The sequence below is a fragment of the Molossus molossus genome, unplaced genomic scaffold (genome assembly GCF_014108415.1).
Source record: "Molossus molossus isolate mMolMol1 unplaced genomic scaffold, mMolMol1.p scaffold_m16_p_24, whole genome shotgun sequence".
NCBI classification, from domain to species: Eukaryota; Metazoa; Chordata; class Mammalia; order Chiroptera; family Molossidae; genus Molossus; species Molossus molossus.
Genome location: NW_023425360.1, coordinates 2,457,399 through 2,482,567, shown reverse-complemented (window position 1 = coordinate 2,482,567; position 25,169 = coordinate 2,457,399). Strand labels below are relative to the sequence as shown.

General features: G+C 40.4%; 1 protein-coding gene across 1 annotated transcript; it reads right to left on the bottom strand.

Annotated features, from left to right (window-relative positions):
* Positions 1–1,904: 1,904 nt before the first annotated feature.
* Positions 1,905–24,979, bottom strand: BTBD1 (BTB domain containing 1). Its single transcript, XM_036277972.1, has 8 exons — positions 24,476–24,979; positions 16,180–16,336; positions 12,439–12,544; positions 11,182–11,379; positions 10,105–10,297; positions 4,695–4,782; positions 3,874–4,020; positions 1,905–3,242 (listed from the first exon to the last, which is right to left on the bottom strand). The coding sequence occupies exons 1-8, from the start codon at positions 24,871–24,873 to the stop codon at positions 3,087–3,089; spliced, it is 1,443 nt and encodes a 480-aa protein (XP_036133865.1). The 5' UTR covers positions 24,874–24,979; the 3' UTR covers positions 1,905–3,086.
* Between the last annotated feature and the right edge of the window lie 190 nt (positions 24,980–25,169).

Here is a 25,169-nt window from a genome sequence, read left to right as displayed (position 1 = left end):
ATGCAGAAAATGGGTTCTTAAAGGATACACACTAGACAAGAATAAATGAGCAGTGCAGCCCCGGGGCTAGCCTCACTATGGCAGCATGCCCTCTTTGGAAGGACACATCTTGCCTAATTCAAGGGACAATTACCGGGGTTTAAATCTGGGAAACTAGAACAGGGGAGCAGAACAAAGCAGTTTGAAGGAGATGGGACTAGAAAGGGAAGTGGGACTGTGTACTTTGGACATACTGCATGCCACACATGGCACTTGAAGACCTGGCTCTCTCTAAAGTCCTCAAGCTTGCCTATTCCCAGGTAAATTTGTTCTTTAAAACTATAGATACTACTTATGTAGACCTAAAACAATGGATCCTTTGATAATGCAAATAAATAATCTCAATTTGTGGTGAAGTAGATAACTAGGATAATCATGCTTTTTAAAAGATAGAAAATACCTCTATTCTACAGTAAATACAGGTTAGCCAGGTCCTATTGTGAAGTTGGAGAAAATGGTGACATGTTACTTTGGAACCCAGAAAAATATTTTCCCTACTCTAACTTGGGAGACAGTCCTGGGTTTAAATTCTGACTCCCACCACTTAATAACCTTTTAAACATGAATTTCTTTGCCTGTGAAGTGAGTATTAAACAGTACTCACCTCATAGTGATGTCGTGAGAAATAAATGAGAATGTGTGTACGTACTGAGTGTAAAGTCTGGTACACAGTAATCACTCCAATAGCTGTTATTCATACTAAACAACAGTGAGGTGGTCATCACACTGCAACAGAGTAAATAACAAACAGTCTTCATTTTCCTACCTCCTGAGATTACAACAGGGGAGAAAGACCTGAGACCACAAAAACCTGATCAAGAAACAGATGACAGCCCTGGCCGGTTTGGCTCAGCGGTTAGAGCGTCGGCCTGCGGTCCTGAGAGACCCGGGTTCGGTTCCCGCTAAGGGCATGTACCTCGGTTGCAGTTTGTCCCCGGCCCTGGTTGGGTCGTGTGGGTGGCAACCACTCGACGTGTCCCTTTCACGTCGATGTTTCTCTCTCTCTCTCTCTCCCTCCCACACTCTATCTGAACAAAAAAAAAAAAGAAAGAAACAGATGACAGCCCTGGCTAGTTTGGCTCAACGGTTGAGCGTCGGCCTGCGGACCAGAGAGTCCCGGGTTTGGTTTGCACTAGGAGCATGTACCACAAAAAAAAAAAAAAAAAAGGAACAGATGACAGATGTTTTGCTACAGTTCCTGTGACCAACTTTACGGAAGCAGCAAGGCATTCTCATCTTGTGTTGCATTACTTCTGCAAATTAAAAAGAAATTAAACCTCAAGTAACTAGAACCCTTGTGCCAAAATGGCATGTTACACTGAACTTTTAGAAGAAAAAGACAAATGACAAAAATAAATGGATAATATTTATTTTTTAAAAAGTCCAGGGATGGCCTATATCAGTAAACAGTTCCGTTTCTTGTGTTTCCTCTAGCTACCTTCAGTTACAATCACTGTTCAGTGCGACATACTGGAAGCATTTGAAATACCTCAAGCATCAGAAAACATTAACTTATCTCTAGCATACCGTCCTTCTTAAGGCAGAAGTATTTTCCCTAATGGTTAGTACAGAGTGTCTGCTGGTTAACCAGAACCACACATCCACAGACATTCCAGTTAACTGAGGTTTAGATCCAGAAGGTCATAGTACCAGGGATAGACAAATTTCCCTTTTCTTCAGCAATTTCAAGGGACCTCTGCCACAAGCTACCTCACTGCCTTCTTAAAAATGTACAATGAAATACTACTTTAAATGAACAAATTTTATATCCTCATTACTATTTAGAAAAAATTATATTTAAGTTGATACTTGTGATTTTTTAATCATCTTCCACAACTGATATACCTTAAACTTAATTAGCGTAAGTTTTATAAGATAATCGCTTTATAAAGAAAAATGAAATTTATATAAAAATTTTGTGTTATAAAAAAGTGTATAAATATCATTCTGCCACATATACATTCTATCCCTTCCTAAATCAGCTGTACCTGTGACATCTGTGTGGTTATGAATATTAAACACGTTTTACTTCTTGGATAGAATCGTGTAGGTGACAAAGTATAGTGTCACTTCAGCAGGAGTGATACTGCTGGATAGCTTTAAAGTTTCAAAGTAGTTGTTAGAAATGTTAGCTTTTATTCCGTCTCTTGCTGTGTAAGTTTATCACCCCAATGTTTGACTTAGGTATGTCTACCCAGTCACCACCATCACCGCCATCCTCGTCTCAGCCTTGGGGACTCTCAGCGGCATCCCCCACACACACAGGTGAAGAAACTCGTCTTAAACTTTACCTTAGGTCCTTTGCTATATTACATTATTGTGAATTTGTACAAACTCCATTTGCAGTTTAAAGCTGTATTATGTAACACGTTAGTATACTATTACAAAATAATCTTTTTCTGTAAAAGCATTAAAAATTTTCTTGGGCATTTATTAGGCCTATTTCTAGCAATTTTCCAAATGCTAACAACCAGATATTTCAAAACTCCAAATACAAGGTCAGTTTTCTTAATTGCCTAAAATTAGTTATTTAATAGGAATTCTATAAGAATGCTGACCCATGTCATCTCATGTAACCTTCAAGTAGTTAAGCCTATATATGCTCACCTCATCTAACCTTCAAAATAATTCAAATAAAACAAACCAGCTATATAAACCAAAAATCTTTCAATTATAAAACTGTTGCAAGATCATGAGTAAGTTGATCTATGAAATTATACAAGATAAAGCTGAAATAATGTTTTTTTAAACAAACCCAGTTTGCTGAAGTAGTGTGTTTTTTTATACAAACCCAGTTTGCTGAAGTAGTGTTTTTTTAAACAAACCCAGTTTTCTTTTCCAGGAAGATTATAAGAAAATGGGAAATCTGCGTTTAAATTATATAGAGATTGAAATAAACATTTATCTATTTCCTCTAAGAAACTAAAATGTTTCTTATCTTAAAATTATAAATATTCATAACAATTTTTTTTTTTGGCCAGTTTTTTTTATGCCTTTGAGACTAGACTGCATGGTATTATTTAGCCAAGATGTATTATAATGCTAAATTATGTATAAAATATTATTTCTGGTATTTGTCCGTCTTCTATTGAAGTGCCATTATTATTGCCAGGAGAACTAAAAAAGAAAAAAACAGTCTTGCTAGCAGGTGTTTCATGCACTATTTTCTTCAATCCTTTTGTGCCATAGTGAGAATCGGGACCCTAAATGAGAACAAAAGGTTCATTAGTCATTTCCCTTTAATAAACATTCAATTTAAGGTGGTGGTTTAATTAAATTAATGATCACTTACTATGTTGCCTTATAGCTCCTGTATAAAATTTTATGCCAAATCATTTTATAAAAATATTTTTGATACAAAGATAATTAATTATTAAAATTACTGAATAGAGAGCACAGCTATTAGAAATAGTGAAATGATTTTAAGAAAATAGTTATGCTTGGCCAGGGAGCTCAGTTGGTTAGAGCGTTGTCCTGTACACCAAGGTTATAGGTTTGATCCCCAGTCAGGGCACATACAAGCAGCAATCAGTGAATGGATAAGTAACTGGAACAACAAACTGATGTTTCTCACTATCAAAAACTTTTAAAATAGTTTATTTATTCTCTGTCAAACACACAATCTCCTACTCAAAAAGCGACTTCTTACGAAGAACCGCTTCTTGCAGAGCAGAGCTGTGCTGACAGGCACTTCTTCCCCAGCCTATCTTTCCCTCTTCCGAAAAGACGTGACTATCACCAACTCTCTCAGCTGCTGCTGAAAACACTCTCTGTGGCATGCGGGGGAAACACGGGCCCCGTGGTTCACCATCTGGAACACCCCAGAGCACTTACTTTGAGAGTTGCGCATGCTGTGTAGCACACATTGGGCAGGATCTCTATGGGTTCTTTGAACATTACCCTGAATGTGCTAGCACTCCCGTCACAACTAAATCCAGTATCGTTTTGTCCCAGGGTTTGTTTTTTTTCATATTCAATGATCTGTAATTAAAAATAAATAAATAAATTACATTTAAGTTAAACCAACTAAAAGTTTCATAGAAAAGAATATAAAACCCTTAGAAATGGCAAATAGACTACTATATATCTCTGTGTTGTACTTTTTCTCTACTTATCTCTAACCACCAAAATGTGAAAATTGCCCTGGCCAGGTGGCTCAGTTGATTGGAGCAACCTAGGTATGTGCCCTAACCAGGAATCAAACCCGCAACCTTTTGGTGTATGGGACGATGCTCCAACCAACTCAGCCACCTGGCCAGGGCTACTTTCACATTTTTAATATCCACATACGTGGAAATCAGGAGGGAATGAGACAGTTTTAGGCTGTGGAGTTCCAAGTCCCATGAGAAAAGCAGGGGGTGTTTTAAGACAGTCAGTCCACAGCAGGAGGGACCAATGGAGGGGCTTCCTGGAGGAAAGAGAGCTCCTTGTATGTTCACGCTGCTGTGAAGGACCCAGGACTCCATTTTCTGAAACTAGATTTTTTTTTGATCAATTGTAACACAGAACTCTCCAGGCTTAAAATACTACTAAGAGGCTTTCTGCGTCCTTTGATAATTATACTGAAATTTAGATTTCGTCAAAATAATATCTTATGGTAAAATTACAGGTTTGTTATATTTCAAGATGATATACAGTAGGGAAAAACAGTTTACCTGTATATTCACTTGATAATCCGTGGGACCATGAATAGATCCATATAAACCAAATCCGACTATAGAAATTCTTCTATTAACTGTGAACCTGAGAGAATGAATCAAATATAAAATAACATATTCTCAAGGCTTATAAACTTTTTTAAAGCGTTACCCAGAACTTCTAATTTTGCTCATAAGAAGGAAAACTATCACAAATTAGACATCCTTGGAAATATCATCTGCTTACCAAAAGAAACAAAACTCTAAATTTTTTTTTAATTCTCACCCAAGGCCATTTTTCTATTTATCTTCAGATAGAGTGGGAGGGAGGGAGAGAGCAGAAAACATTGATGTGAGAGAGACACATCGACTGGTTGCCTCCCACATGACCCTGACCAGGGCCAGGGACAAAGTGTAACCAAGGTACGTGCCCTTAACTGGAAATGAACCCGCAACTCTTTGGTCCTCGGCCGTCACTCTCACCACTGAGCCAAACCGGCCAGGGCAACAAAATTTTAACTTAATGGGAACTGAAGTACAACCTATTTTCTGTACTATACTTTTTTGAGTCAAAGGAATTTATTTAACCTAAATACCCACTCTTATCATAATGATGATTTTTGTCCAAATATGTTTGTACATCTCCTTCATGAACAGATGTGTCAGCCACCAGGCCTGAAGGGCAGCATCCCAAACTATAACAATCCATTAGTTCGGTAAATACTTACTGAGAGCCTGTCAGACTGAGGACCTGGCACTGGGGAAATGATGGGCAACAAGGCAGTCTCTACCCCTACTGCACTGCTAGCCTAATGGAGGACACTGATAATAAACAAAGGAATGGCCATTATAAATTGTGGTAAGAGCTGTGGCGGAAGCAGGCTGCTGTAACATATACTGGTGATGGAGGGCTGGGGCAGGACCTAATTAAGAGATAAAGCAGAATGAGATTTCACACTAGAACAATCAGCAGGTCTAGTTTGGTCATAAAAGTTAAAACCACCACTTTAGAACACTTCCTGTGCCCAGCACTGAGCTTCAGTTCTTCACATGAATTACTTCCTTTAATCACATCATAACAGCTCTATAATCTAAGTAACACAGTTTTATTATTACTTAAAAATTTTTTTTTCTTCACTGATTTTTAGAGAGAGGGGAAGGGAGAGGGAGAGACGGAAACATCAATGAGAATGATGGGCCACCTCCCGCTACCCCCCAACTGGGGATTTGGTCCACAACTTGGGCATGTGCCCTGACAGGGAATTGAACTGGTGACCTCTTGGTACATGGGTCAACGCTCAACCACTGAGTCACAACAGCTGGGCCAGTATTATTATTATTATTATTATTTTTATCTTCACCTGAGGACATTTCTCCATTTTTTATTCAGATAGAGCAGGAGGGAAAGAGAGAGAAACATAGATGTGAAAGGGACACATCGAGCGGCCGCCATTGGCATGATCCAACCAGGGCCGGGGACAAACTGCAACCGAAGTACGTGCCCTTAGCGGGAACCGAACCTGGGTCTCTCTGGACCGCAGGCCGACACTCTAACCGCTGAGCCAAACTGGTCAGGGCCAGTAGTATTTTTATCATCCAGTTTTTATAGTTGAAGAAGCTGAGGTTTAGAGAAATCAACTTGCCTTGATGGAAACCTGTGGCAGAGTGGGGACACAATTCCAGGTCTCCTTGGGTCAAAAGCCCACGTTCTTACTACTTTGTTAAACTCCCAGGACAGCATGAGGACTACTTTGAACAATTCTTAATGTATTATTTGTATATTTTTTCTTATTATAAAATATATATATATATAGTCTCTTAAAAAAAAAGAAAAGAAAATGCAGTTAAACAAACAAGAGGAAAGATTTAAAGGATCTCGGAATCCACCACCCAGAGAGAACCCCCATTTACCCTTCGGTACATTTCCTTTTCATTCTGTTTTTTAATAGGAAAATAGACTTTTTTCTATCAACATATCTGTATTATTTTCAAAATCATGTCAGTATATGTTTTATATCTTCTTTTTCATATAAAAAGGTAAAAGATTAGTACCAATTCATTATATTTAAATAACCCCTGCTTACTAGATAATCTAGGTATCTACAGGTTTTGTTATTATATAACAATACCATGATGAACAATCTTACAACTAAATCATTTTGCAGAGCCTTAATTATTTCCTGAGAATAAATTCCTGGAAGTAGAATTGCTGAGAAAAATGAAAGGCATATTCTTTTTTTTTGCATTTATCTTGAGGGAGAGAGAGAGAGAGAGAGGAAGAGACAGACAGAGAGAGAGAGAGAGAAACATCGACGTGAGAGAGACACAACCAGGGCCGCGGACAAACTGCAAGCGAAGTACGTGCCCTTAGCAGGAACCGAACCTGGGCTTCCGGTCCGCGGGCCAACACTCTAACCGCTGAGCCAAACCGGGCAGGGCTATATTCTTAAGGCTTTGGCTAAACATGATCAGATTGATTATAACACTCTACATACACAAGAAATGAAAATCATTTCCATTTTACTCTCAACAACCACAATTATTTTCATTTCTTTTTGCCACTGAGAAACTGATGTTTAACAAATTCTATTTATACTCCTTTGATTATTAATGAGTTAATACATTTGCTCATATGATTACTGTCTACTGGATTTTCTCTTTAATGAAATACTCATGTTCTTTCCCCAATTTTCTCTGAAAGACTATGTTAGATAGTTATTTATGCTTTGTCAGTAATATCCATTACAAAAAGCTTTCCTGTTTGTCATTTAACTTTATAGTGGTTTTGGACATACAAATTTTGAATTTTTTGTAGTCAAATTATGATCTATGCCCGATTTAAAGAGGCCTATCTCCTCATAATAAACAGTCCCATGTCCGAGTATTTTCATGGCTTTAGCAGGAAAATGTTAATGTTAAATGTTAAATTTAATGTTAAATTTTTAATTTATACAATTATCAGTAGATGGAATCAGTGAGGATCTAACTTCACTTTCCCAGTGGTTAATCTTTCCCTCACATTCTAAATGCTCATTTGTTAGGTTAGTTTTTGAACTCTGTAGTATCTTCCATACAACACAGACATATCACAGCTTTACAATAGGTAGAGCTGGTCCATACCACTCTTTAGAAAAGAACTATTTAGTCTTTGAGATAACCATTAGAATAATTTTTTCAAGCTACTGCTCCCCAACAAAAACATGACTTACAAAAGGAACTGCGTAACATACATTGCTCAGTTTGGAAAGACACTGATTCTAGTCTAAGTTCTCCAGTTCTTCATCAAGGTATTATACTGTACATTTCTTACAGGATTTAATCCTGCTACTTTATGTTCTTGGTTACTATTATAAGTGGAATCTGTTTATATTCAATACTGTAACTGAAAATTTAAACATTTTTTATTGTGGCAAAATATATAACAAAATGTACAATCTTAACCATTTTAAGTGTAGGTTTCGGTGGTATTAAGTACATTCACATTGTTGTGAACCATCACCACCATCCACCTCTGTAACTGGATTTTGATGATATATAGAAACATCATTGGTTTCTGCATATATAATTTGTAAGTGGTCACTATTCTTTTGTTAATCCTAATACATTTTTATTGATGCTGAAGTTGTTCTCAAAAGCCACAAGGACACTTCTGTTTTTACAAAGGGTTGGGGCACTACTGCAGGAGGCAGGGACTCCAGATTGACCGCAATGCTCAGGACAGTCTCCCAAAACAGAGTCCCAATCAACGTGCCAGTGTCGTGTCAGAATTCCTGTGTGAAATACCTGTTTGTAACTACGAGCCTTGAACACTGCTGGAGACAGCAAGTCAGCAGGTATCTTTCTTGAGGTTTCAATAGTCTCTCATCTTAAAGCAGTGTTCTGAGACCCAGTCTATTAATTGCTTACATGGGAACGAAAGTGAAATTTTATCAAGTCTTTTTGACAACTAGTGAAATAATCAAATTGTTTCTCTTCTTTGATTTGCTACTGTCATGAATTAAATATATTTCCTAATATTGAGCCATTCTTTCAATCTACAAATAAACTCTATTTGCTCATACAGTATTATTGTTCCAAGATACTGCTAGAGACAATATACTAATATTTTACATAGAATTTCTTCTTTATAAAAGTGAGAATGTATAAATTTTTTGTCTTGTCAAATTCCTGTGTAAGGATTATAGTTCTTTCAATAATTAACTAATAAGCATTTTCTTCTTTTAATGCTCAAGGAAATTCTGTTCCTTGAAGTTTTGATAAAACTCACCTGTAAAAACCACCTTGTGAAGGGACAGTTCTTTGATAACTTTTAATTCCTTCCATGGTAATGGGTCTATTCAGCCTTTCTTCTTCAGTCAATTTTGATAATTTATATTTGCCTATAAAATGATCCATTCCATCAAGACGTTCAATTTATTAGCACAGAGTAAACCCAGAATTAAAATAAAAATCTTCTCAATATCTGATTAAATTCCCATTATTTCCAAATGTAAGTTTGTTTTCTTCACTACTTTTGCCAGAAGTTTATTTATTTTATCGGTCTTTTTAAGGAACCAGCTTATGGATTTATCAATTCTATTATTTTCAATTCATTAATTTCTATATTTCCCTTTTTGTGGGTTTTGTTTGTTTTTGCTATTCATTTTCTATCTACTTGGGTTGAATGTTTAATTTCTACTCTATTTTGTAAAAGTAGTTAATTATGACTTTCTTTTTGTGACACTTTGTCCACTTTGTCCTTTATATATGTTTTCAGATATAGTATTCTCATTGTGAATGATCACTAAACAATCCACAATGCATTTTTAATTTCCATCTTATTCCAATATTTATGAGGGTCCTCTCCTTCTCAGAGTCCCATTTTAGACAAACTTGTTGTAAGTTTCCAGTTTTATATAAAAGTGCTATTAAATAAGTGAAAATCTAAAAGGCATGTTTTATGAAAACTGGTACTTATTCTATTTTGACATTTAACCTAAAGAAAGACAAAATCCTAACCAGATTATACATGCATCTTTTAAGACTTTTTTCCCCTTTCAAAGCTTTTATAAATGCTGAGACTTTTTCCATGTAGTGTCTGTGTAAAGAAAAAACTCACACTAAACAGAGAAAGATTAAATGTATGAAATAAATTGTGGCTCTAAGCTGTAAAAACGATGTTTGATTGATTCAGGTCTCGACCTCAGCTCAGCCCAGTGGCAATCCAAACAAAATTCCTAACAGAAGGCCCAGCTCAGTCCCTTCTTACTTTACTTGTTTCCTCATAATTCAGGGAGGAGATCAGTATGCCTCACTGACTTTCTGGTTCTTGTATTAAGTGAGAAACGTGTTAAACAAAGTATAAAACGACATGCTGGCGAGCTGTCTCCCACAGCACGAGGGTAAAGCTACCCAGCCCTCCACCAGGCCCACAGCAGGCGACAGACACCTGATCCGGTCGCTGGTGCCGCTGTACCCCCACCGGCTCTCCACCTGCGGGAACCTGTTGACGCAGCACTCCTTTCCGCGCAGGCAGCACCGCGGCCGGTCCACGTAGTCCACTCGGGGCTTAGGGTTGACCGTGAAGTGAAGGAAGAGGTTGACCACCTCGCGATCTGATAAAATTCCAGACTGAGCAGGACCTGCAGAAATAGGAATATAAACCTCAATTCCTAACTCTGTAATACTCCACAGGGGATTTCAGAGCTGGAAGATGTAAAGCAACAATGAGATAGACAAATCTTAGCAAGGATAATTTTAGCATATATTTAATCATGTTTTTCTAAATCCATTTGAGGTTAACCTAATAAAATGTGTTAAAACCATTAATAAATCAAAGCTTAGATGAAAGCCTGGATTATTCCAGTCACTCACGTACTTTGAGTACCACAGACTTTTGTTCACCAGAAAGGAGTCATTCCCTATGGTGGAAAAATGCCAGAGCTGTTGTCTCTTCTCTATTCCCCACCGAATACCTACCTGTCTAAGGTTATAATCTGAACAGTGCAATAGATTTAGAGGTGGAAATAGGATACTGCTTTCGCTCTGGGGTTTAGAAATCAGCAGAGAGCAGGAGCTAAAATCGGAAGAGCCGGAAGCGGTATATCGTAAATCTTACAGTTGCCCCATTCACTGTTTCTGAGGACAGAAAAATTCCAAACAGCTTGAATTTATCCCGGAATAAAAGCTGCTCCTCATAAAAGAGGCCAGTAAATCCCTCCCCAAGGCTGGTTAAAAACAATTTAAATAAGAGATTGCAAAACTAAATTAAAAATGAACAACTGCAATATATGTAAATATATATGTAAAATTTTTAATATATGATATAACCTACAATATTATCTTAAAGGGCTGTTAGGAGAATTACGTAAAATAATACACACAAATGCACTTACATATATCATGTAACTAGAAAAGTGACCAGTCCTCAATTAATAACAGCTTCTTTTCCTCTCTCACACAGGGAGACTGGCTGACTGACCATTTAAATATTTTCAAATGGATTTTGGGCAAGTTGTAGCCTTACCCGCGGCAAACTCCTCAATGGTCATCAGTGGGAACCGGATCAAGGACAGTGCTTTTCCTAGAACTTTCTGCTTGTTTCCAAAAGTCACGGGCAATTGTTGTCTTTGACATTCTGCTTCCGCCCATCGTACAATTGCTCCAAAGAGCCGACTTTCTCTAATACTAAGTGTGTCTCTTTCTAGAACTGCACAGAGTGTGTCTACAGGCAAAAAATACAAAAATAAATTAGGAATATCTTGCTCTTTAACAAAACAATACCAACCAACTTACTTATATTAACTTTTCAAATCTCAATAAAAATAGGTTAGATAATTAAAACTTTAGACTCTATACTTCACTTTTTAAAAAATTCTATTCCGCAACCTTCTATACATTCATAGTAGAACCCAGTCTTTAACATACGCCACCTTGCCTTTACCTTCCTCTCCACACGCTTCTTCAAGTGGTTCCACTTGCCTCTCATGCCCTCCCTTCTTCCTTATCCAGAGTCATTATCAGAACCTCCTCTGGCAAGATTTTCCTAACACTACCCAACCTGAGGTAACCTCTTCATGTTCTGAATTTGCATAATAATTATATTCTATATATCTAATCCAGAAAAGGCAAAAATCACATTTTGTCATATGCCATCTCTTCTATTAATGTCTTAAATCTTAACTTTCACATATTTGTTCCTTGATTCTCCAACAAAATGTTAGCTTCCTTAAGAAAAAGTGTATCTTAGCCCTGGCCGGTTTGGCTCAGTGGTTAGAACGTCGGCCTGCAGTCCAGAGAGACCCGGGTTCAGTTCCTGCTAAGGGCATGTATCTCGGTTGCAGTTTGTCCCCGGCCCTGGTTGGGTTGTGTGGGTGGCAGCCACTCGGTGTGTCCCTTTCACGTCGATATTTCTCTCTCTCTCTCTCCCTCCCTCCCACTCTATCTGAACAAAATATCAAAAAATGTCCTCGGGTGAAGATAAAAAAAAAGTGTATCTTACCGTTCTATTTCTTTTCTTTTTTTTACCGGGCCCTAGTATAATGCTGTGCATATGTGAGCAGTAAATGAATATTTATTTGATTTGACATCTTTTAAAAGGCAATGAGGTAGTTAAGACTTTTAGGAATATCTCACCAAAATAAAAAAAGCAAAACTCTTAAAGGGGTAGACTTAGATCATCTGGAAAAAAAAACACTAAATGAAAGGAGTTCACCCATCAAGGCTGACTAGTAAGGCATTATACTGTACTTAAAGGTAAAATTTTAATTCATAGTGAACTTACCTATATCAATATCAGTAAACCCTTCTGCACTTATTGCATCCATTGTACTTTTGTCTATTGTATCTAGACAAAGACTAGCCAGCTGAGGTTCATCAAATAGTCGAGCCTACACATAAAAAGACAATTACTTTGTTTCCATAGTTATTTTATCTTTAGGCTGTGTATATTCAAAGTTAATACTGTAGTCAGTTATAACTGCTAATTATGTAAAAACACCTACTTAAAATATAGTTGTAACATCTATATATTCTTAAAACTTTTCATTCCACAACCAGAAATGAAAAGCTAAAAGTACAAGCATCCTGCTGAGATAATAAATTCACATCACCACCCTGTCCCGTTATCTGTATTTTCACATGCCTATATATACACTGCCTACATTCTTATGCATTACTTATTTTAATCCTTAATGAACACCCTTTTTTAGGTAAGGAAGACATTACTATCCCATTTTCCAGATGAGGACACAGAGTCTCATAGAGGTGTTCTGATTTGCTTAATATCAAGCTAGTTATGTTGAAAAGCCATTATGTAAAGCCACGTCTTAAGATCTTTTCACTAAACAGTAATATCAACTGTCAAGCATACTGGTACAAACAGATCAGATTTTTTTTTTGATTGGTGGGGGGAGAATAAATACAAGAATTTTAGAGCATGGAAGTTCTGGGAACCTAATAAAAAAAACTAGACCTAACGACAGAAGAGCAAATAAATGCATGTTTCATGATGGAAAATTATACAACAGTGAGAATGAAAAGCTATAACCTCTCACAACAATATGGATGAAATCCACAAACTTACTAATTAGCAAAGAAGACACAATATATACCGAGCAAAACAGTACAGACTGTTATGATTCCAGCAAAGCTAATCTAGGCTTTAAGAAGTCGGAAGTCACCCGGCTGGTGTGGCTCACTGGTTGAGTGTTGACCCATGCATCAAAAGGTCACCGGCTCAATTCCCGGTCAGAGGACAAGCCCAGGTTGTGGGCCCGATCCTCAGTGGGGGGCAGGCAGGAGGCAGCCAATCGATGTTCTCTCTTTTTGATGTTTTTCTATCTCCCTCTCCCTTCTACTCTCTCTAAATTCAATAATGAAAAAAATTATTAAAGAAGTCAGAAGTCAAGCTTATATGTGCTTTATCAGGAAGCATATTATAGTTTTTTTTTTTAAGTTAAAAAGCTGGGGGTATGGGGAGTGGAATCTAAGCTCAAATGAGATTTTAAAAAACTGTAACATGAAAAAGGAGACGTGATAATAAGTGTGCCAGTCTTTCATTCTCGCCTGGTGTCAGCTGTTTAATGTAACAGCATGGACAAACACCACACGCTCGGAGGTGTTCCTGCTGGATGGTGAAGAAACCTGCTGAGAATACTGCCGACTGATTAACCACACCATAAATGACACCATTATTTTGTGTGGCTGATGAGTTTTCATTTAATTTTAAAGTAAAATTCATTTTCAAAGGATTCGCTAACTCAGATGCTACTGAACAAATGATAAACATTCCTAAACTAAAAAGTTATTTGTGTTTTATGGGGGGGGATGAATACATTAAACATGGCTTAAATTTTAAATATATAGCTAATATGATTCAGAATTATATTTATATACATATCAACATGTTTAAATCAGTACATTTCTTAAAATTATAGAATATTCAAATGTTTGTAAATGTTCTTAGATTATATACCAAGTTCATTTATATTAATCTGTGTTGTCAAATTTTTAATAAATTTAAGCCCTGCCCTGGCCGGTTTGACTCAGCGGTTGGAGCGTCGGCCTGCGGTCCTGAGAGACCCGGGTTCGGTTCCCGCTAAGGGCACGTACCTCGGTTGCAGTTTGTCCCCGGCCCTGGTCGGTTGTGTGGATGGCAGCCACTCAATGTGTTCCTTTCACATCGATGTTTCTCTCTCTCTCTGTTCCTCTCTCTCCCTCCCACTCTACCTGAACAAAAAATGGAAAAATGTCCTCGGGTGAGGATAAAAATAAAATAAAATAAAATAAAATAAATAAATAAATTTAAGCCCTAAATATAAATTAAAAAATCTATACAATAAAATAAATGATGTATATATGTATGTAGTAAGTGGAATGATATTGTCTGCCTTATGTAACCCAGAGGATTCATTAATGATCAAAATAAGTAATGCATTAGAAAATAGGCTATGTATATTTTTTATATATATGCATACATATTGGGGGGAGCCTGAACCATTTGAGAATAAATTACATACATCATAACCCTTACCTTTAAATACTTCAGTGTGTATTTCCTAATAATAAGGATAGTCTCTTATTAGTGTTAACTTTGGTAAATAACAATACAATATTTTTATCTACTATCTATGTTCAGTTTTGTCAACTGACCCAACAAGTTTTTAATAATACTTTTCCTTCCAGCATAGGCTCCTGTCTAGGAACACAGTTCACATATTTTTAAAATATGAAAAATAGTACATTTTTAACAATTAAAATTCTAATATGAGCAAATATTCTAAATGGCCAGCTCAACTATATTTAAGTACATTTTTAGCTAATGTTCATGTAAAAATTCATCGTCTACTAAAAAAAAACATTTTTTTGTAAAAATTCCTTTATTCAGAGAAGCAATACTTCTGTGACTCAAATTATACAAGCTATATCAAGTTTCCCATGGACTCTATTGTGCTACTTAGAGTCTGGTATTACCTCTGATAAAATGTCACTATGACTGTATCACTTCATGAGAAGTGTTTTTCCCTGTGCAAACCATGCTGGCACAGTATACTGGCTCTTTGTGTTAGAGTAAAGCTGGGTCTTCCCCAGTAAATGAACGGGCTCAGTTCAAATGACTCACTTGGCAGGAACAAGAAGTTCACAGGACAGTTTGCTGGATAATTTACATGACCCCACCAAAGAAAAACTTGGAGTAATACTGGGCTCTCAGACCAACAAGTCTCTGCAAAGTTCCTTTTTTTGTCCCACAGTGATCTCTGTTAACCCTTGCTACTCAAAGTGTGGTCCAGAACACTAGCACTATCTGGAAGCCTGTTAGAAATGCAGACTCCACCCTGGCCGGTTTGGCTCAGCAGTTAGAGTGTCGGCCTGCAGTTCAGAGAGACCCGGGTTCAGTTCCTGCTAAGGGCATGTACGTCGGTTGCAGTTTGTCCCCGGCCCTGGTTGGGTTGTGCGGGTGGCAGCCACTCAATGCATCCCTTTCACATCGATGTTTCTCTCTCTCTCTCCCTCGCTCTCTGTCTAAACAAAAAATGGAAAAATGTCCTCAGGTAAGAATTAAAAAAAAGAAATACAGACTCCTCCTGGCTGGTTTGGCTCAGCAGCTGGAGCGTCAGCCCATGGACCAAAGGGTCAAGAGCACATATCTGGGTTGCAGGTTCAATCCCTGGCCCCAGTGGGCATCATGCAGGAGGCACTAATCAATGTGTCTCTCTCACAGTGATGTTTCCCTCTCTCCTTCCCTCCAAAAATAAAAATCCCAACTCCAGTACTAAACAGCTACATAACTTTGAGTCATAGCACCCTACTCATTATAAGGCTTCTGTTTCTTTACCTATGTGATAGTGTATTAACTAATTGCTTCCCTATTCTAAAATCATATCCATCTGATATATTTCCCTGAATAGTAGTATGAGAATAATTACACTTACTTAAAAATTACATTTACTTAGAACTAATTCACCAGGAAACATTAAATATTTTTCAAGCTACAATGGTACATACCTTAGGTACATTGACTTACCTGAGTAAGTAACATAAAGGCATTATCTGCCCTAAGATGCTTGGTGAGAAATTCCACACAGTGTGCTTCCAAGGCTGGGACTGCATATTTCTTAGCAGTATAAAGAGTGGTCATAACTGTTTCTGGGCCAATTTGAACTTCATCTGAATACAGAAATCTGGAAAGCAATTGGAAATTGCAGAGATGGTCAGTAATGTTTTACATAAGTAACCTATCATCATTAAACCTCTGAGGAATAATTTTTTTTAATTTAAAAATATTTTTTCTTTATTGATTTTAGAGAGAGAAGAAAGAAACGGGAGAGAGAGATAGAAACACTGATGAGAGAGAACATCGATTGGCCGCCTCCCGCATGCCCCTCACTGGGGATTGGCCCACAACCTGGGCATGTGCCCTGACTGGGAATTGAACTAGTGACCTCTTGGTGCATGGATCGGCGCTCAACCACTAAGCCACACTGGCTGGGCTCTGAGGAATAGTTTTTTGGGTTTTTTTTATCCTCACCCAAGGATATTTTTCCATTTTTGTTCAGACAGAGTGGGAGGGAGGGAGAGGAAGAGAGAGAGAGACACATGGAGTGGCTGCCACCCAAACAACCCCAACCAGGGCCGGGGACAAACCGCAACCGAGGTACGCATCCTTAGCGGGAACTGAACCCGGGTCTCTCTGGACCGTGGGCTGATGCTCTAACCACTGAGCCAAACCAGCCAGGGCAAGAGGAATAGTTTTAAAAGACAATGAGAAAACTGGAAACGTGCATCAGACTTTACAGAGCGAGAGGTCACTTGCACACACATCATCTCACTTTATTTTACCCAATCCTGAGAGGTAGGTGGTCTCCCCAAGGTCCCGAGACAGACCCATATCTCCAAGCCAAATGTTCAGAGGTCTTTTAGCCCCATAGCAGCTTTGAACAACAGTGGTTCACTTATCTCTCCTTCATCAAAGGATGTCCACATCTCTAAATGTCAAAACATTCATGTGTTTCCAGACTGTAGTGTTTTCTTATTCTGGGCATCTTTTAACCTTTCATTCTTATCCCAGAAGTAGCACTATGTATGACCAAGACTAGAGTCCTGAGGCTTTGGAGGAATAAAACAATTTAATAACATCTTAATGAGCCCATGTTGATATGTGCTTTGGGGCATTTAGATCCAAGTCCTCTCAAAACCCTATCCGGTCAATCCTGCTTTCCTCCCCGCTTGCCGGTCTCAGGTAGGTCACCAGGTAAATCAGCTCCATACAACTGTAGATCAAGCAGAAGGTTCTAAGTGAAGGCTGGTGGTTCTTGTGGAAGGATATCTGAGCCCCCTTTGTGGCTCCTCAGGGAGCCCTGTGCGTACCGTCCAGTTCCCAGCTGTGCTCGGAACAGCCGAGGGTGCTGGAGGAGATGGCATCAGGCACAAGTATTTCACTGTAGCGATACTGAAGACTTAGAACACTCATCACACTTATACTCCCAGGACTCAGTCATAAAATAAGTTTGGAAGAACCCACTAACTTCTTTCAGAGCAGTCTATTACAGTGAAGACATGAGGAAAGTTACGTTCTATTTCATGTCCCCACCCCCAGCCCCCACCTTTCAATTTCTTCTTTTATTCCTACAGCCAGAATCACCACCCAAGATGAAACCCTTGCCTGTTACATCCCTTAACTTTCCCCCTAACCAAATGCTGGCATTTGTCTAATAACCCTATCCTTTAACCGCCTCAAGTAGAGGCCGCTCACTCTCATGCTCCCCTACATCTCAAGTTTAAAAGTGAAGTTTGCTGTTTTTCAGGGTTACAGTTTCCAAAACCTCCTGTTAGAGACTCAAGTCAGCCATCCGTGTCACCACCATAACACTCACCTAACGTCATGTGCCACACTCTGTGATAAGGACAGGGAATTAAAAGCCAGCTAAGGTACACTCACAGTCAGGGGTGGGAGGATGAATAAAAGGAAGAGAGAAAACGAACATGTGTTGAGTGTCTATCACCTGACATGCCAATTCATTTGATTCTTGCACAAGGAAGGCAGGTGTTGTTACTTGCATTTTACTGATGGGGAACAAAGGCTGAGGAAACAGAGCTGACGACCTAACATACAATTTCTGTGCGCCTGACCACCAGGCCAACCAGGAGAGGCTGTTTTCACTGTTTGGGTGCAGGAAGAGACGGCTTGGGGTTGAAACTGTCATCACTTGCTATGTGGCTTTAAACAAGTGGTTATCATTGTGTTCCTCTCTGAAGGAGAATAAGAGTATCTACTTCATAATGCTCTGGTAGGGACTAATATAAATTAAAATACAGTGTTCTGGATAGTGCCTGACAAAGACTTGGCCTCAGCAAATGTTGGCTATTTATTTTTATACCGCCTCATTTTTTATCTCCATTCTTTTCCTCTTCTAGCCCTTCTGTTTTTATCCCCAGCAATCACCTTTACATTTCTAAGAATTCTTGATTCTTTCTTGATCGGTCCTTTTTCCCCCCCTTCATCATATATCAGTTTTATGGATGCAAAAATGTTTTCAGGTCTTCAGGATGATATCAACCTTTTTTTTTTTTTTTTTTGGTGGTACGTGCCCCTAGTGGGAACTGAACCCGGGACTCTCTGGTCCACAGGTCAATGCTCAACTGCTGAGCCAAACTGGCCAGGGCTCAACCAAGTTTTAAAAGTTCCTAGAATTGCCTGTTCCCTGAATTACCTATTTTCCTGAGAATCAGCTCTTCTTGGTCTCTGTCATTCATGTTATTATTTTCCTTATATGTCAAATGATTTATCTCCAGTATTCTGGTAGTTGGTATGTTTTCTTGGTTGTTGTATAACTAGGTCATTTTCCAGCCAAAACCATCCCCAAATTGGAAAGGTTAGCTGGGAGCTCTGTGTAGGTGGGAGGATTGTTGACTGGCACCTTGCATTAAGAGGGGAATAAGCCTTTAGGTTTGGGGACTCTTCTTTAATGCCAATACCCTGAAATCTCTAAATACCAGCATCCTAATTCTCCCCTATGAAGTTTTGTTTTAAGAGCAAGGCAGGAAGAAACTTTGAAATCTGCCTTAAATTTTTTTCAAGAAAAAATTACTGAAGTTATAAAATATAGAGTATAAGTATAGTGTCTTTATTACCATCTGCTTTTGTATTTGAGTACACTGAAACTTAAGGCAAGAAGTTCCCCAAAGTTAAGTACAGTGTTCTATAAGCACCTATAACTGGGGGCCCTGAAAGGGAGGCCTGGAAAAGCTAAAGATGAAAGGAGGGTGAAGAACATTCCATGAATAAGAGAGAACTGTGTTTTTATTTATTTTGTTTGTTTGTTTGTTTCCACCTAGAACTGTGTTTTTAAACTATTCTATATGAGACATCCCTCTAACCCATTCAAACTGCTCTTGTCACATTGCCTTTGGCTGGTCCTGTGAGACTCCCTTTAACCAGCAGAATGCGGCAGAAGGGACACTATGCCAGCCTGGGGCCTAAACTCTGAGGATGCGTGGTAGCTCCCCTTTGTGCTCTCAGAAGCCATGAGCTGCTACTCAAGAAGTCAAATCTTTTCTACCCAGCTGAAAAGATCAGTTGCAGAAGCCACGCAGGGAGGAAAAAATGCTCAGCCAGTCAGTCAAATCTCCAGATGACTCCAGCCCCAACTGCTACCAGATTGGACTACATGAAAGACGGAAGGAGATGCCTTCCAGCTGACCTCAGGCAACCCACACAACTGTGACACAATAAAACCACTCTGCTGAGCGTTGGAGTGGTTTGTTCTACAGCAATAGGTACAAACTTGGTATGAGATTAGATGAGGCACTGCATCATTCCGTCTACGGGTGGAATTAAATGGTTTTTATAGAAGAGGCAAAGCCTGAAGTGGATCTGAAGTGTAGCAATTAAGTGTGGAGCTCTTCCAGACAGACTGAGAAGTACAAAGATAAGGAGGCCTTAGAAGGCTGGCGTTAAAATAAGAAAAAGGCTGCTGGTAGTTACAGCTGGGGCAGTGAATAGATGGAAAAGAAGGGGAAGAAACAGAGATCAAATCATAAGGTCTTGTGTACTTGCCAAAGTGTTTAAACTGCATCCCATGGGCAAAACTAAGTTATTAAAAGATTCAGGGGAATCATATGGTAACACTTGGATTTTAGCGAGAGAACTTTGTTAACAGAGTGAAGAATGGAGAGTGCTAAATCTAAAGACAGTGGTTGCAGCAATGAAAAACAAACAAACAAACAAAAAAAAAAACAAGAGGAGGAGGTAGAACCTTCATAATTGGTCCAAAACGGATAAGAAACAGGTGGACCAGACTGGAACCAAACTACAATTTGGGTCCAACCCCACTCGATCAATCCCCAACTGACCCACTGAGCAAGACTATATGATCATTTTTCTAAGTTCCTGCGTTTTAGAGTGCTTTATAGAGTTATTGCGGCACGATATGACTAACATAGGGTATAATAAGAAGTGCAGTTGTCTCAAAGACTGTTCTGAAATTTGAGTGAGTTCACATAAGGTGCTTAGGAAGAGTAAGTGGCACACAGCAAGCAGTCATTAAATGTCAGATCTTTTCATTATTGACATGTTCATCTGCATGAGTACTAGATGTCTGTGAATATCCCGTTGGTTCTGGAGCTGAGCAGAAGTCTGGCACAGAGCAAGGGAGTCTGAGATGCCACTGGGGGAAACGGAAGAAGACCGTGAAGACAAGATCCTGAAGAATAGTTACCCGCGGTCTCCTTCCAGCCACCACCCCACTTTCCTGTTCGTCTACAACAAAACTCCTTGAGAAGATTATTTATCCAGATGTTAATAGTTTCTCATCTCCTATTTCTCCCCAATCCACTCTACTCAGTTTGCTGCCATCACTCTTGCCAGGGTTATCAATAGCCTCCATTTTGTCAAAACCAATAACCAATTCAATGTCTTCATTTTACCCAATTCTCAGCAGCATGTAACGTCATTGCCAGCCCCTTCTCTATTGGAACCCTTTCTTGAACTTCTAGTTCTGCTTCCGGCTGTCCCCCATTCTCCTTTCATGCTCCCTCTCCTCTGCTCCAACTCTACAGGCTGGGGAGCCAGGGCGCGTCCCAGGCCTCTTCTCTCACAGTGCACAGTCCCTCCCTAGGTCAGCTCATTTGTTCTCATGGTTGCAATACCATTCACTCTTACCTTTCAAATTTATGTTCAGGAGGAAGCTCTTCCTAAGCTTCAGGTTCATATTTCTGTCTACTCTAAGATCCCTCCTCAATGTCTTAGAAAGCTTCTTGGTTCTACCTTCAAAATAGATACAGAATTTGATGACTTTTCATCACGTCCCTCTCTACCACTCTGCTGGAGCCCACCATCATCTCTTGCTCGTACTGCAAACGCCTCTTAATTCAACTCCCTGCTGCCCATTTCACACCCTCTACAGTCTAATTTAATCTCCAAACAACTGCAAAAATGAGTTTCTAAAAATGTAAATCGGATCATATCACTTCCTCTCAAGGCTTCTCACCACACACCAGATGAAACTCAAAGTCTCCACAGGCTCTACAGTCCTGCATGATCCTGTCCAGCCTATCTTTTTACCTCATCTTCCACGCTTTCCCTTTTGTTCACTCTGCTCAAGTTACACTGCTTTACTCTTGCAGCTCCTCCAACAGGAGAAAGTTAGGGCCTTAAACATGCTTTTCTTTGCTTGTAAAGCTCCTTCCTTCGTCACTTGGTCATTTTTTCTTCAAAACACTTATTAGTACTTAATATTTGTCTTTCTTTCTCTTTAGTAGATTATAAACTCCACATGGGCAGAACTTTTTCTTGTTCATTGCTGCATCCAACATCTACAACAGTGACTGGCACAGGGAGGCACACAGTCTTTTTCAAATGAACGAGTAAAGAACATCACTGAAAGGTCAGACAGATCAAAATGAGCAGTGTTTTAAAAGTGCTTCAAGCTCAAGTTCAAAAGCCTTTAACATTAACTAATTCAAACTGTAAACATAATAAAAGTATGCCCAATCTAACCTGCTTTTCCACCTCAGCAAGAACGAACCATGAGACATCATTCTGCCCCAGTCATAGGTATGCACAGCGTCTGTTTCACAGCCAGCCAGTACCTGAGTTTAAAAATCAGTCCGCATGTCATCGTCAGAATAGGACAATGACGGAATAAGAACATTTCAAGGACTCTAAAATTAATTCATACTTATTTTCTATGGATGGGAAAGGACTAATTGAAAGCTTCAGTGAAAATATGGAATAAACATTTTCCCCTCTACATTCTTATCTTAGCAATCTCAGTATTTTTTAAATGAAAAAACTACCCGATATATTTAGATCAGTATTTAGGAAGAATATTAAAAATGCTCTCAAGGTCCCACCTCCAAACATATTCTAAGAAGGAAGAAAGATATCTACAAATTTAACAAGCACTCCAGGAGATTACAATGCAGGTGGACCAATTCATCTCTGAAAAATATTTCTAGTCCAGAAAAATCAAAACAAGCTATCACTGATCCTCCTCCCGTCAAGAAGAAAAAAATAAGGTAATATCACTTCTTACCACTCCAACACAACTTTGGTTAACAAACTGATATGTTGCCTTCTCTCCCTATCTCTAGGTATGTTTGCTCCTTTTCTTCTCAGTTAAATCATAGTGGGCACAATTTCAAATGCTATCTATTATACATACTTTCCACATTAATGTTATTACCTAGTCTTCATAAGTATCACACTTAGTAGCTGCACTGGTTCCCACTGACTACTTCCTCACTACTATAAATAATCCCACTGTAAATATTTCTGTACAGAACATTTTTTTCAGCACTTGAATACTTCCTACGTGTGTGTGGGGGGGGATTTATAGTGCCCAACTTTTACCACCACATTTGTCAGAGAGGGCTCTTCCAATATTATATTTTTAAAAGGAGGGGGTTTATTAGGGGGTTAAGTGATAAAGGTTGAAGGGATTAAAAAGTACAAACCGGCAGTTACAAAATAGTCACAGGGATGTAAAGTACAGTATACAGAATATAGTCAATAATATTGTAATAACTGTGTATGATGACAGGTGAGTACTAGGCTTATACTGGGATCACTTCATATGTTATATAATTGTCTAACCACTACACTGTACTCCTGAAACTAATATAAAATAATACTGAATGTCAACTGTAAGTGAAAAATAATTTAAAAAATAATAATAATAAAATTATTGCCCTGGAAGTTGGCTGGGCGGTTAGAGCGTTGGTCTACAGACCAAAGAGTCTGGGTTTCTACTGGAGGCAACCAGTTGAAGTGTCTCTCTCCTGTTGATTTCTCTTTCTCTCTCCCCCTCTTTCTCTCCCTCCCTCTCTCCTTCCCTCCCTCCCACTCTGTCTTAAGATAAATGGAAAAATATCCTCGGGTGAGGATTAGAAAATAATAATAAAATTAAAATTGGGCTTTAAGAGGCAAAGTACTTTACTTCTAATTTGCACTTCTTTGATTACTAATGAGGTTAAACATTCTTTGTTAACTAGTTGTAGTTCTTCTTTCCCTAAGTCACTGACCCTGTCCTTTATCCATTTATTAAGGGGACGTTCGTTTTCCTTCCCCACTTGTGTGCCGTTTGCATTCAGTTTCCCACCGATCTTCCCGATTAAGCTGCGGTCCAGGCCATCCTTCTGTTCCGCTGACCTACCTGCCTTTGCCTGGGTACCACCCCAGACTCGGCGACTTTCCCAACACCACATTCCGCGCAGGTACCTAAAACCAGCCTGTTACAAGGCAATTCACGTGGTCTTGGATGTGCAACCTTGAGCCAGTTTCCTTGCCTCTTCTGGGCTTCAGTCCCTTTTGTAAAATTGTGTTTTAAAATGGGGGGTGGGGATCCCTATACCTCCCTCCCTGGGCTGCTGTCAATTAAAATAATAATAATAATAATGATGATGCAACACTAGGAGCTCCCTTCCATTAAGTAAACTTAATCAGAGGTCAGTCTAGGAACCCCAAACCACCGAAACGCAAAACCGATCTGCTCTCGGGCCAACGCGACCCCGTCTGCAGAAACGCGAGGCCGGCGGAGCCGCCCTGGCGGACGGCGGCGTCCGCTCTGCTGGGTGCTGGCGGCGCACACTCAGCGTTAAGGGGGGAAAGGGTCGGAGTCTCTTTGCAAAGAAAAAAAAAATAGCTACGTGGTCCTGGTCCGAGGAGACGGGCAACGGGCGCCCTCCCTGCAGCCGAAACGCTGCGCTGGGCGAACGGGCCGGGGCCGCCCGCTGTCGGGCCGCGAGCTGCGGCCGCCTTTCCACGCAGGGCCGCGCCGGCCGCCCCGGCCAAGGTCGCCCCAAGGCCGCGGGCCGCTCACCTCAGCAGCGCCAGGAAGGCGGCGGGCTCCACGTCGGGCAGCTCGATCTCGGCGGACGTGGTGGCCATGCCGCCGTTGAACATGGCGTCGAAGACGGCGCTGCCGGCCGCCAGCACGAAGCGGTGCGCGGGGATGCGCTGCGGGCCCCCGGCGGCGGCGGCGGCGGCGCGGCCCTTGCCCAGCACGAAGCGCACGTCGCTCAGCAGCTCCGAGTTGAAGAGGAAGGCGAAGCGCTCCTTCAGCGACGCCTTGGTCGCCTGCCAGTTGTACAGCGGCTCCCGCTGCAGGGGGAGCAGGGGCCCCAGAGGGGACGGCGGCGGTGGCGGCCCCGAGGCGCCCGCCTCCGCCTCGGACCCCGGGCCCTGCTCGCCCGGATCGGCCGGCCCGAGCGAGGCCATCCTCCCGCGGCGCCTGCGGCTGCCGGGGCCACGGAGAGCGCAGCCGCCGCCCGGCCGACAGCGCCCCGCTGCCCCGCTCCGCTGCCCCGCCCCCGCGTCTTCCGGGAGACGCGCTTCCGGGAGACGCGCGCCCCCGCCCGCAGCTGCGCGCGCCCCGCCGGCCGCACAGCGGGCGCGCGCGCGGCCACGCCCAGCCGCAGGCGCCGCAGCACAGCTGGAGCGCTCGCAGCTCCCGCTCTCCTCCCCCCCGCCCCCCGATGTTGTGCCCCGTGTGCCCCTGGGACAGATCCCTGGGC

Coding starts and splice junctions, on each gene's coding strand:
- BTBD1 (XM_036277972.1), bottom strand. CDS start 24,873: ATGGCCTCGCTCGGGCCGGCCGATCCGGGCGAGCAGGGCCCGGGGTCC. Junction 4,783..10,104: donor GGCACCAGCGACCGGATCAG/GTGTCTGTCGCC, acceptor TCATTCTCTCAG/GTTCACAGTTAATAGAAGAA. Junction 4,021..4,694: donor ATTATCAAGTGAATATACAG/GTAAACTGTTTT, acceptor TTTTAATTACAG/ATCATTGAATATGAAAAAAA.